This window comes from Aspergillus pseudoviridinutans (genome assembly GCF_018340605.1).
Source record: "Aspergillus pseudoviridinutans IFM 55266 DNA, scaffold_5, whole genome shotgun sequence".
Lineage (NCBI taxonomy): Eukaryota > Fungi > Ascomycota > Eurotiomycetes > Eurotiales > Aspergillaceae > Aspergillus > Aspergillus pseudoviridinutans.
Window position 1 is genome coordinate 1 of NW_025091285.1, and position 12089 is coordinate 12089.

General features: G+C 51.9%; 3 protein-coding genes and 2 non-coding genes across 5 annotated transcripts; 2 read left to right on the plus strand and 3 right to left on the minus strand.

Annotated features, from left to right (window-relative positions):
• Positions 1-2553: 2553 nt before the first annotated feature.
• Positions 2554-2673, minus strand: Asppvi_r0016. Its single transcript, XR_006253304.1, has one exon. It is a non-coding gene; the product is annotated as a 5S ribosomal RNA (ribosomal RNA).
• Positions 2674-3032: 359 nt separating this feature from the next.
• Asppvi_007085 (uncharacterized protein) lies at positions 3033-3413 on the plus strand (the record flags this gene model as incomplete). Its single annotated transcript, XM_043302979.1, has 1 exon — positions 3033-3413. The coding sequence occupies one exon, from the start codon at positions 3033-3035 to the stop codon at positions 3411-3413; it is 381 nt and encodes a 126-aa protein (XP_043158914.1).
• Positions 3414-4295: 882 nt separating this feature from the next.
• On the minus strand, positions 4296-4383 carry Asppvi_007086. Its single transcript has one exon. It is a non-coding gene; the product is annotated as a tRNA-Pro (tRNA).
• Positions 4384-6240: 1857 nt separating this feature from the next.
• Asppvi_007087 (putative MFS alpha-glucoside transporter) lies at positions 6241-7616 on the plus strand (the record flags this gene model as incomplete). Its single annotated transcript, XM_043302980.1, has 3 exons — positions 6241-6387; positions 6562-7008; positions 7062-7616. The coding sequence occupies 3 exons, from the start codon at positions 6241-6243 to the stop codon at positions 7614-7616; spliced, it is 1149 nt and encodes a 382-aa protein (XP_043158915.1).
• Positions 7617-8525: 909 nt separating this feature from the next.
• Asppvi_007088 (DUF3716 domain-containing protein) lies at positions 8526-9622 on the minus strand (the record flags this gene model as incomplete). The annotated part of the gene is made up of 3 exons (XM_043302981.1): positions 8526-9060; positions 9115-9493; positions 9559-9622. The coding sequence occupies 3 exons, from the start codon at positions 9620-9622 to the stop codon at positions 8526-8528; spliced, it is 978 nt and encodes a 325-aa protein (XP_043158916.1).
• Positions 9623-12089: the final 2467 nt, after the last annotated feature.

Sequence of the window (12089 nt, forward strand, 5' to 3'; positions counted from 1 at the left end):
CGGGTCCCCACAGCTACGCTCGTACTCAAATCCATCCGAAGACATCAGGATCGGTCGATGGTGCGCCCCACGAGGGGGCTCCCACCTCCGTTCGCTTTCACTGCGCGTACGGGTTTGACACCCGAACACTCGCGTAGATGCCGGAACCACCTAGGCACGGAGGCAGACTCAACAGTGTATGCTGCTGAGCTAGATGGAATCCGCATGGCGCTGCATACTGCTGCTGCTAGAACATCAAGCCCCTGCTTGCTTACCATCTTCACTGACAGCCAGGGCTGCCAGGCTGCCATCCAGGCAGTGCAGAACCCACGCCACCCCTCTGGCCAATACATTCTGAAGGCGATATATAGAAGCGTACGGGCCCTAGGGGCACGCGGGAACCCCCGGAGAACATAAAGATACACTGAATCCCTACCCATGTGGGCGTGGCGGGAATGAGGCTGCAGATGAGGCAGCGAAGGAGGCTGCCGCACAAGGTGGTGAGGTTGAATTAAGCTCTGCGGGGCAGCCGGAACAACCAATTATCTGGCTTGCTGCGGTAGCTAAATGGGCTGTTCGCCAACGAACCCAGCAGCGCTGGAAGAAACAGTGGGAGATGGAGAAAGGGGCCAAGCTGACATGGCGGATGATCAAGGCCCGTCAGAAGAATTTAGGCCTATATAAAGGTCTGCCAAAGCCGCACACATTGATCATTATCCAGATGCGGACCATGTGGATCGGTCTGCAACACTTCCTCTTCAAGATCAAGGCCCACGACACGGGCCGGTGCAGCTGCGGAGAGGAGTCCCAGGTCCCTAAGCATGTTCTCCTGCAGTGTTCACTCCATGTAGAACAGTAGAAGCCTGCAGGAAGATGATTGCTAAGCTACACGACGTAGAGGGAATCCAGGGGAAACTATCCGATTACGACGCGCTTGTATCTAACCCGCAGGCGATCTGCTACATCGCCGAATTCATGCATCAAACAGGCCTGCTCAGCCAGTTCCGCCACGCAGAACTGGGGAGCCGATGGAGCAGGACCAGGAACATGGAAGCCTCCTACAAGGCTCTGGAATATATGTGGAAGACGATGGTTAAATGGACCACCACGCAGCTGCCTAGAAAGGGTCTTCCTAGGCGTGGAATCGCGCTACGCTTGGAACGATTACACAGCATGAGGTGGGATAGGTATCACACCAGATGGCGTAGGGGAGACGCGGCCAGGTGGCAGGCTGCTTTAGTTGTATAATCTGCTTTCGATGTGGCTACACGCCAATTTCTTATGTCTTCGCTGCATTTGTGGGCTTTATGGATAGGCGTTCGGATACTAGATTCCTGCTTCATTGGTGAAGCGCCTGCATAGCTAATCACTTCAATAGATAGGCTACATCAGGTTAATAGAATCTTGATTGATTGATTGATTGATTGAATAATCAATCACTATACAGGAAGGCGTCCCTGATCTTAGGCAAATCTACGATATAGCCCAGCTCTGAGGCCGTGATGTACTTCAAGATCTTCTCCGCAATCTCGGGATACAACACGGTCGCGTCCATTTGCTACTTCTCCTTCGTCTGGAAGGACGTGGACATGCGGATGTCCACACGTTCGACCATGGTTGAAGACGTCATCAGTGCGGCGACCACTCGTATTAAGCTGTTCCTGGGCGCATCTAAGGCTCTCTGCCAGTCCTTTTGCCAACTGTCACCCGTTCATCCCTCCTTGTGATCGCGGTGATGACGGTTTGACGTTGATCTACGTGCGCGAGCTGCCCCTCGGCTTTAAAATCTTGACACTGAACGCGATCTGGTTCTAATTCATAAGCGTGATGATGCCATGTTCCCCTTCATACTCTCGGAGCAGAGCTAACCTCGGACAGCATCGCCTTCAAGCATATAGATGACCCCTTGTTCATAATATGACACATCGTCGCGTACGGATTAATCTTTCTTCTTGCGGTAGCTACATGATCACCCCGTGCCCGTATTTTAAAGACACAATTGTAGTTACACAATGTCGGCCTCACCATGTCCTTCAACCGTCCGAGTCGTACGCGGCCTGCCGCTGTTCCGACCACTTACTCATGCGGAATCTACCTGACGGGCAGGCTGTAGTCATGTCTACTAATCACATACCTCAGTCCGTGCTCTTGGCGATGCATGCTATGTGCATGATCAGGTGTGCGACCCTGGGCAGCAGCAGGTAGAATTTGTTGAGCGCCTTCGCGTGGTTGAACGCAGCGTTAGTGTCAGTTGTCTCCAGGAGCTCACCGCCTCGTACATGACATTGATTAACTCCATCTGCAACTAAGAGGCAATGTTCCTGCAGTAGACGTAGTACAAGATCCCATCCACGACAATGGATCTCCTCGAGACGGCGTTGGAATGAGGGCATGGACCGGCATAGCAGGCTGAAGGACAGACAATTGGCAGGAACGGGATACCACAGCAGGCAGGCTTGCGGGTGCATAATAGAGGGGCCTTAAAGGCTTCATACAGGGCGGCAAGGATATACAGGGTGGCAAGGATGGTCAACAAAGGAATAACGAAGCAAAATAAAAGTTGAGAAAAACAAAAACATACAACAGCCGGGATTCGCTGGTGGTCACCCACCCAACTACTAACCGGCCGGCGTGTGGCTTAAGTACGGCTGAGCGGACGGGAAGCCCTGTTCTCCACACCCTATGGTCGTATGTATCTGAACCATGTTCAAATAGACTTATATGGCCCCCGGAAATAGGTGAGCGCTGCTTTAGAGTCGCGCTCGCGCGATGTAGGGTGAGAACGCCGAGTGCTATATAGAAAGGGTGAGAAGTCAGGTGATAATCACCCTGATTCGCGACCGCCACATTGGGTTCCCTCGGCAGAAAGTCATCCCTGGTCCACACGCAGTCATCTTCGACCACCACCACAGCTGTAAACGCGTCGGCGGCCGTGGCCTCATAGTAGTCCGGCGGCAAGTCAGTCCATGACTATGTTCCTAGATGACGCAGATGCAACATATTCTACGCGACGCATACGTGAATACGGAGACGTGCATGGATCCCTTTCGACCATGGGCTTGGCCTTGCTCCCATGCTCGGTCTCAAACAATGAGAATGTACGGGGTCACAAAAAAGCTCAGGAACGTAGACAAGGACTTAGCCTGGGCTGGGTCAACCTCGCGAGCTGGAACGATCTCGAGGAGATGATCGGGGATGAGCCCAAGCACGTGAGCAACATCTCGTTCATGTTGATGAATGAGGGCTTGCGCATGGTCGTGACCGCATACCCGCACATTCCCTTGTTCCTGGATACCATCGAGAACATCGACGCGGACAACCCTGGCTCCGCGGTGGCGATCGTACTCTCGCAGTCGAACGTGTTATGGAAGAGGCCTGTCGAGGAAGAGGTGGTGACGTTAGCATCACCGTCAGGGACGCGTAACCGTCCATGAGGTCACGAACATCACTACTTTTGGTTCAACTCTTAGTACAGGCTCGCTCGGATTGAACTTCCCCTGAGATGTAGGCATCAGGTCGTAGAACTTGCTCGCCCTCACTGGTAGCGGATGGTTGGAGGCGTCAAAGAAGAGGAAGGTGTTAGATGCTCGTGCTATGGGAGGTGAGAGGGGACGCGGCGTTGCGCAGGCTCGATATTCTCGTGGGGTCGTGAGCAAGTCAGAAAGTGCTCGACGGCGCGTGTATGGAGCGGGAATAGAGGGCAGAGATTCTTTGGCTTTCTTCTCGAAACGAGAAACATGTTGCATGCAAAGATGTTTCATATCTTTCAGGCCACTCTCACAGACATCCATGTAGCAGTGACCAAGGTCGTTGGTTGACATAAGCCATGGATTGTCAACGATCCCGTTACCACATCTGGAACCATTTGGAGTTGCTTCATGACGAAGTGTCTGGTTTATCACTCAGCCAGAATCTCAACGAACAACTCGAGGACACTATGATATGATTTTTTTTCGCTGACTATGGTTAGCTCTGTGCTGCGAAGTATCGGCGGAATACGTCCGACTCTCATGTAGTGCAATTACTACGTCCGCGAAGACATGACTCAGGAGCCTGCTGGAGATTTAAAGGGTTGTTCATGTGCCATCCCCGCTGAACCGCTACGGCCAAGCCTGCAATGGCTCTGTCGTTTCACAGCCGCACATTTACCACGAAAGCTCTCGCCATTGCGTACATTTGGGACGTCACATGACCTGTACCGTCGTCGAAGACCAACATCTTCAGTGGCCAAACCTAAAACGTCGCGGAACGGGGCTCGCTACTTCTGTTCGACAGAAAAAAAAAGCTGTCGAAAGAACGAGGAAAAATAAAAGACTGGCCCGAGCCGCGGATCGAACGCGGGACCTCTCGCAGATATGCTTGGGTAATCCCTAAGCGAGAATCATACCACTAGACCACCCGGGCGATGATTGGTGGAGTCGACCTTTTCTTTTAACCTATATGCCAAAGAAAATAGCTTGAAAAAGGAGGCAACGCTGGGCGCAACAAAAGGACAGCATTGGACTCCAAACCAGTGTTAAACCAGACAAACAACCCATATGTGCTACTCCTGCACCAAAATGCACTCTGAAACCTGTAGCACATCGCCACATCCTGTTATGTGGATCGCAACTCAATCGAGGAGTTCTCTACAAGACCCAGTCGACTGAAGCATGCGTTCCCTGTGGCCGTTTTATAGGTTCCTATTTCCCCAGTCGAATAATCAGTCCCCTCAGTGGCTTCTGGATTTAACGATGCGGCCCGGTATGGAGGATTTGAATCCATGAGGGGTTGCATTGATGGTGTGGTATTCAATCGTAGTCAAGTGCACACTTTATGCGCGCAAGTCCTGAACATACATGCATCAAATATATATATTAAGATCCCGACAAGCACAGGACACGCACGACCGTATAAGGGACGTTATTGCACATACTGAGCGTACTCTGACTGCCCAGTCGATCATGGACTTTCGACCAAGGATATATTCTGCTATTTATACGCTCCTCTGACAGCCGTGCGAATGGGAAGTCGTTGCGAAGCTGACCGAGCATCGGCAGAGGACTATGAAGAACAAACAGCGACAAGCCGAGTTCGCTAATCAGCAATATCATTGTCGCACACACTTACTACGCATGGAAGCTACAGATCAAACTTCCCTTGTCTTTTGCTCAAGGATCGAGTGCAGGTCGGCTGGACGAAAACAGGACGAAAACAGGACTGTTCTTTGGCCTCAAGCCTTCGATCAGCGCTATGGACCACATGACGACCTTCACACTCATATTCTAGCTTTATGTTCAATATTACGTCTGCTGCTATGTCTCTGGTACATTTTTGAATTAGGCGAAGTGTATCTCTCCAAGAAAGGTAGGTGGACAAGGTGGAGATGATCGCATTTGGGGTGCTTCATGCGAAACGCTAGTCTCATCACATTCTATATAAAATGCGCCGAAACAGCTCCATGAAGGATTCCGGGACGGCGGATCTAACCATCACTCCGTGAGGACCCCTAATGTAACGGAGTATGTGAATTGGATCCTTTGTCCGCAATCAACGTTCCAAATCCCAACCTGGAAATTCGGGCCCAGCGATCACTTCGCACGCGACTGAAGTTGGAGTGGATCGATTAAAAATGGTCTTTCGTACTGTAATAATTTCCTATAGCCAATTATAGTCTAAGAGGAGACCTCCTCTGCCTTCAAGTACTGCGGTAGAGCTCAGTGCGACCGTGTGCCCACGACCGAAGCCAAGTCATGCGGCCACCACCTCTCTCCTTCGTCTCAGAGCTGCGTCCATCAAACCTAATTGTACGACGAGAACGAGTCTCGGAGAACTGGTTATGTGGATATACAATAATATATTCTACGGATCCAACCTGAATTGGTCGTATGCCAGACGGTTTATCTCGCTGCTTAATTTCTACTCGTTCGAGAGCGTCAGAAGTCCTTTGCAGATGTAACACGACAGCGAAACAAGTGGGTTGTTTGCCTATTACTTTTGCAGCACTATTTGGCTACCCACATATCTTTCCAGATCGGAATGGCCCTCGTCTGTTATCTTCCTCATCGCAGCTTGCCGACCGCGGAGATCTGCCAAGGTGACGGATTGACCACGAAGCGGAGGTTGACGATAATACTGGCCGCCTGATTGGAGATCATCGAATGGCCAAGATTTGACGCGAGGGACCTTGTGAGCGTTATCGCAATCTCGAAGCGCGCAGTAGACATTCAAAACGTTCGGTCCCGCGCACATTGTCTCTCATGATTGTCAGGGACGAAGGCAATGACTGAAAAAGCCACGGCGTTGGTCCAGTCGATCCGCGGCTCTCAACGATCGCTCGAATTCACCAATGACGAACATTTGGAGACGTTTTGGGTTGCAGTGCGACGACACTGGCCTGCAGTGACTTGGGGATTGCTTATGAATCTGGTACGTGAGGACTGGGACATTCGTGGCATTAGGATGATCAGGCTGACCTGACAAGCGACCGTTCTCAAGGGCATTGTAAGCATCTCGGCAATCGTGTTAATAATCCTCTCTGACCTCMCTAGGACGGAAGTATCGTGCGCAGCATAGTGCATAGTCGGACTGGACGTCTTTAAGCGAACCTACGGCTACCAGCATGAAGGAACACACATCATCGCCGCCCCGTGGCTGTCGGCCCTCAACTACGCCACGCTCCTCGGCGCCATCATAGGAGCTCTCCTGTCGGGACTGGCCTACGATCGCTTCGGCCCACGCGTGATGATCACCATCTGCTCAGGCCTCTCCACTGGCTTCATCTTCGTCCAGTACTTCAGCCACACGCCCGCCCAACTGTTCGTTGGCGAGCTGGTGAACGGCTGCATCATCGCCTTCTACCCGATGTGCGCCTCCGCGTACGTCGGCGAGGTCACCACGCTCGTGCTGCGCGGGTTCATCGCTACAATGACCAACCTCACCTTCTCGATTGGTTCGCTCATTGCCTCGGGGATCCTCAAGGGCACAGCGGCCATGGACACCACGTGGTCGTACAAGATCCCCATCGCGGCGCAGTGGGCGCTCCCGACGGTCATGCTGCTTCTGGTCACCTTCGTCCCAGACTCACCGTACTGGCTCTGTAGCAAGGCCGGGACGACGCCGCGACCGTGTCGCTGCGTCGGCTGACCACCGCACCTGGGGCCGAGGTCTACGTGGCTCGCAAACTGGCGCATATCTGGGAGACGTTACGGCTTGAGGAACTTCCAGGGCGACTGAGCGATGTATCGGGAGTGTTGCCGCGGACCGAATCCCCGCCGGCTGGTGACCTGCGTGATGGCGTACAATATGCAGGCGTTCACAGGGAACGTTTTTTTCATCAACTACGCCGTGCATTTCATGGAGATGGCGGGGCTGGACGCCTCGCATGCGTTCTCGATGAACATTGGTCTGACGGCGATCGGGCTGGTCGGGACGTGCCTCTCGTGGTTTCTGGTGTCGTACATCGGCCGTCGGACAATGTATTTGTTCAGCTGTGCGACGTTGATGATCATGCAGCTCGCGATCGGGGTGATCGATCTTGCTCCGCGCCGGACGAGTACGATCTGGGCGCAATGCGGACTTATGCTCGTCTGCAATTTCGTCTACGATCTGACGCTTGCTCCGTTCTGCTACGTGCTGCTGGCGGAAGTCTTTGTTGATGAAACTCCGTGGGCTGACCATCGCTTTAGCCACCGTCACTCGCTACGTCTGGTCAATCGTCTTTGCAGCTGTCATTGCCTACGCCATGAACGAGGACGAGGGGAATTGGAAGGGCAGATTGGAGTTCCTCTTCGCGGGGATGAGTCTGTTGTGTACAATATACTGTTTTCTGTGTCTCCCGGAGACTAGGGGGAGGGCCTTTGAGGTGGCGCAGGGGAGACATGCAGCTGAGTGGCAGGCTGCTTTAGTTGTGATTTCTACATTCTTTTCGATGTTTCTTATGTCTTCGTCTGCATTTGTGGGTTATGGGATAGGCGTTTGGACACTAGATTCCTGCTTCATTTGGCGAAGCGCCTGCATGGCTAGTCGCTTCTATAGACGGGCTCTAACAGGTTAATAGAATCTTGATTGATTGATTGATTGATTGATTGATTGATTGATTGATTGATTGATTGAGGGCCTTTGGGGAGTTGGATATCCTGTTTGAGAGGACGGTTCCAAGTCGAAACTTCCCGCGCTATAAAGTCGGAATCCAGATACATTTGGAATAAGAAGCTAACAAGTAACAACACACTTGCAACAAGTTTACATCTTCCTGAAAACGACAATGGTAAATATCAATGTAGCACAGACCCGAGAACCCCGAGCAGTTTTTGGAACAGCAAACAAGCAAGACAACAACCATTAGTCAAGAGAAATAATACGACAGAGTCCAGGAGGGTAAGCTGAAACACAAGCAGAAAGAACAAGCGGAAAGAACAAGCCGCTACTCAATAATATTGCGGCACTTGCAATTTGAAAATTGGGAATATGAAAGCAGAAGGAAAGAGAAGAGGAAAGGAAAAAACGAAAGAGCCTTGGTCCTCCGGTATAATTGCGAACCCGCAACTCTTCAACTCAGCCCTGGCCTACGCGTCCGACTCAAATCCCTCCCCCGACGAGTCACTAGTGTACGAAGCGTCCGTCATGTTCGACGTGCCCGAAACCTCTGAAACGTCCGAATCATGCGAAGAGTTGGAGGAATCCGAGACTGACGCGTCGGAATCGCTCGGTAAATCCGACGACACCKATGAGTCGATTTCATTCTTTACTCGCGAACTATCCTGGAGTCTGAGGCGCCGCTTCAACACGTCTTTGCGGGCACGGAGCCCMCAAAGCAAGTTCTTAGTCTTGATAATTGACGCTCTAACCCGCTTAAGGTCCCTTTCCTTGAGAAGCTTGCTGGACCCTCGCAGCGTTCGGCCTTTTATCTTCACACAAGAGGACTGCTTGGTGGCCCGAGGAGGTGAATGGACCACGACAGAAACTTCGGTTCGGCGTCCTTTACGAGACAGGGCTTCCGACTCGGCTTTGCGTTCACGCTGACGTTCCCTTTCTCGCTGAACCCGTTCGAGTTCTTCCTGCTTGATAACGGCAAGCAGCCCGCCGCGCCGAGCGATTTCCCTGGACTTTAATCAGCATGTGTACCAGACGATGCGTCGAAGGCAGTCCACTTACATCGTCTTCTTAGGATCAACCCAAGCGCCTCCTCCGTTTGCTTGAAACTTCCTGCGCAAGGAGCACTCGGAAGGGCGCTTGTAATGAATGCAATTCGAGCACGCATAAGAATAAAGTGCTCGATTTTTGTAAATGGGTGCCACCACGCACGACTGCCACACGCCTTTGCTACTGCTGCAGCGTGAACAGGAGTCAGCCTCGGAAAGCTTCTCTCCCCGCTGGTGCAACAGCGCCGCTGATCGTTGATGCGGTTCTGTAACAGGTGCTATGACTGGCCTCCCGCGCGTGTTCGTTGACCAGTCCTCGTTGAAGTCACGGGTTTTATCAAGCAACTTGATTGCACATTTGTCTGCCGCCTTTTCAATAGGGCCCATGAACTCTAACAGTAGTATGTCTGTATCAGTTGACGCGCTTCGGCAGGTCGGATCAGCCGGGAGAACTTACCTTTGCGCGCTTCCTTTAGGGCCGGGCCACGGTTCTTATTAAAAGGCCTGCGCACGGAAGTCATTTTTGTGAAGAAGCAAAAAGGAAGGAAAACGACGAATTCTACGAGTAAAGATGGAATTCGGGGAGAGGAGACGAGAGATAAACGAAGAGTAAGCGAGACAGCAGGGGAGGAGGCCTAAAAGAGTGGCAGATAATGCTTGGGTTGGTAATCAAGAAGTAGATTTCGAGGAGGCAGAAGGGGACTATTTAAGCTTGCGCGAGGAGAATGTGGGCAAAAGATCACGAAGTGTTCTGAAGGATTGAACCTCAGAAACTGAGGGAAGAGGGCCTACTAGCACTCTCATGCTGGTAAGATTGCTCCGTCATATTTGCTTGCGGATGGCGGGAGGCTGGAACCGCGAAAGAAGCCTGATCATTTCTCACATCGTTCGAATTTTGCCCTTTTCGAGAGAATACGGGCTGTCAAAATTACCGCCCCTGCACTCTTCAGTATCGCCGACAATCATTGACGGAGCGTGCTTTGTACCTGCAGGGTGCGTGATCGAGCTTCGAGCCGGGCGAATAGGCGAATGATCAAGCTCCCGATGACACAAGGTCGGAGTCTCGAATTATCATGTCAAACGATTTACCCCTGTTCATTGTATTATTCTCACGACATGCCGCTTGCTGAATTGCCCACTATGGACCCACTGCTCGTTGCTTTTTGCACCCACACCATCCCGGATCTATTCCTTGAACAGGGACCCAGGTGGTTTCACTCGCTACTGACTGTAGCTGCATCTCCAACCGAAGCTCCGATCGGCCCCACTATGCTCAGTGCGAACGTATTATCGAGTCGGCAATTAGGCCTTTGGAGTGCGGACACTGTGAGAGGACAATCCCCACGGCTCTGGCCGATGACAGCAGAATTCAGAAACAAAAGGCCTGTGCAATCTAGCTTGCGTTCCTACGCTTCCGAGTTCTGGAACAGTAATCCGTAGTCACCTTAATGGTGTCCTCGACTGACTCCCTACTGCTGGCTCGAAGCCACATGGGCTGGAATGAGACTCACAGCAATCCCTCTTTGTGCGTCGTTGAGAACGAGCCAAGCGACATCGATTCTGGAAAGATCAGCGAGAGACCCATTTGGCAGCGGAAGTCCAGACGTTCCCCGGACGCTACAGAAGTTGACGTATCTCTTTTCTCTTCGGGAGTGAGCTCCAGCCCCAGTCCCCTGACAAGGACAAGGATCGTGCAAGATGAAAGTACACATAGGATTGCGCGTTAGTGATGCAATTCAACTAGGAAAAGACATTGCACTGAACAGGTACTGTTTGAAGGGTTGATTGTTCGCTGGAAAAACATGTCAAATCTCTAAGCGCTGCAGCAATTGTAGAAGCCAGCTTGCTCCAAGACAAACGACGGTGTGAAAAACCTTTTCCTGCAGGATGCATTCCCTCCTAGTGCTGCACCTCCTGCTCTCCGAAGACCCCACCCCGTTTTGACAGATCTATCATCTGTCCCACGAGATAATGCTGCACAATCCCTGAATCCTCCTTTTTCGATCATTCGCCGGATCTTTTATTGATTCAAGCTGATCTGCAGCAAAACTGTATTTTACCAAGCGCGCACGCGACGCGTTTAAGCGCGTTCCGTCACCTCTCTGGTCATCACCTTCACGATCACCAGACTTCTTCTCGTCATTGGGCCCTTTCCATGGCTGATTCTGCAGTTTCTGATTCAGACTATCGATTCCCAGCCTCATCAATTTCCAAATAAACCTCGAAGAACTCGGCCTGGCCTGATGTTGTTTGCCAACTTGTCTTTGAGGCCAATCGGGTCGAAAGAGATCTTCCGCGGTTGAGGCAGCCGACGAGGCAATGGCCATCGCAGAGCTGTTTGACGGCGATCGGGAGCGACAAGTGTAGCATTCCACAAATTAAGTCGCCGATCACAATGTTGTATGTGCTGGAATTTCCCAAGCCTGGTGGACCGTAGCTGGAGCGGATGGGTCATGAACAAGTTGTGCGCTTTCGTTCTTGGTGACTTGATGACGATTCCTTCCCTGGCATCACTCTGTCGCCGAGGACAGATTTCACGGCTCCGTTGGTACTTGGCAGTCCTTTTCCTTCCTTCCTCTCCTCTCCGTCTTCTTATTCACTCTGAGCATCTGCGTGGAATCTCATTCGCCAATGTTTCTTTGCCCCGTCTCCTGTGTCGTGCCATGCTGCTCCTTGGAATGTCTCCATCGTTATATGGATCCAAGCCCTCTTCGCTTCCAATGTCTCCACGGCGTGTTTGACTCGTGGTGAGCTTCGGCAACCTCTACTCTCATGGATGTGCCTGGTTTCGTTCAGGTTTGCATCCTGCCCACTGAGCCTCTGGGAAATCCTACAAATCTGCGATCAGGCGTTCATCTTGTACTCTTTTTTGTTCGAATCATCACAGGGGCCCACCCTCTCCTCTTCTATAATGCTGTTTGCTAATCTTCGTCTTGGTACAGGGGTTTGCATCCATCGACCCTTCCTTTGCACGAATTCCCGTCGGTG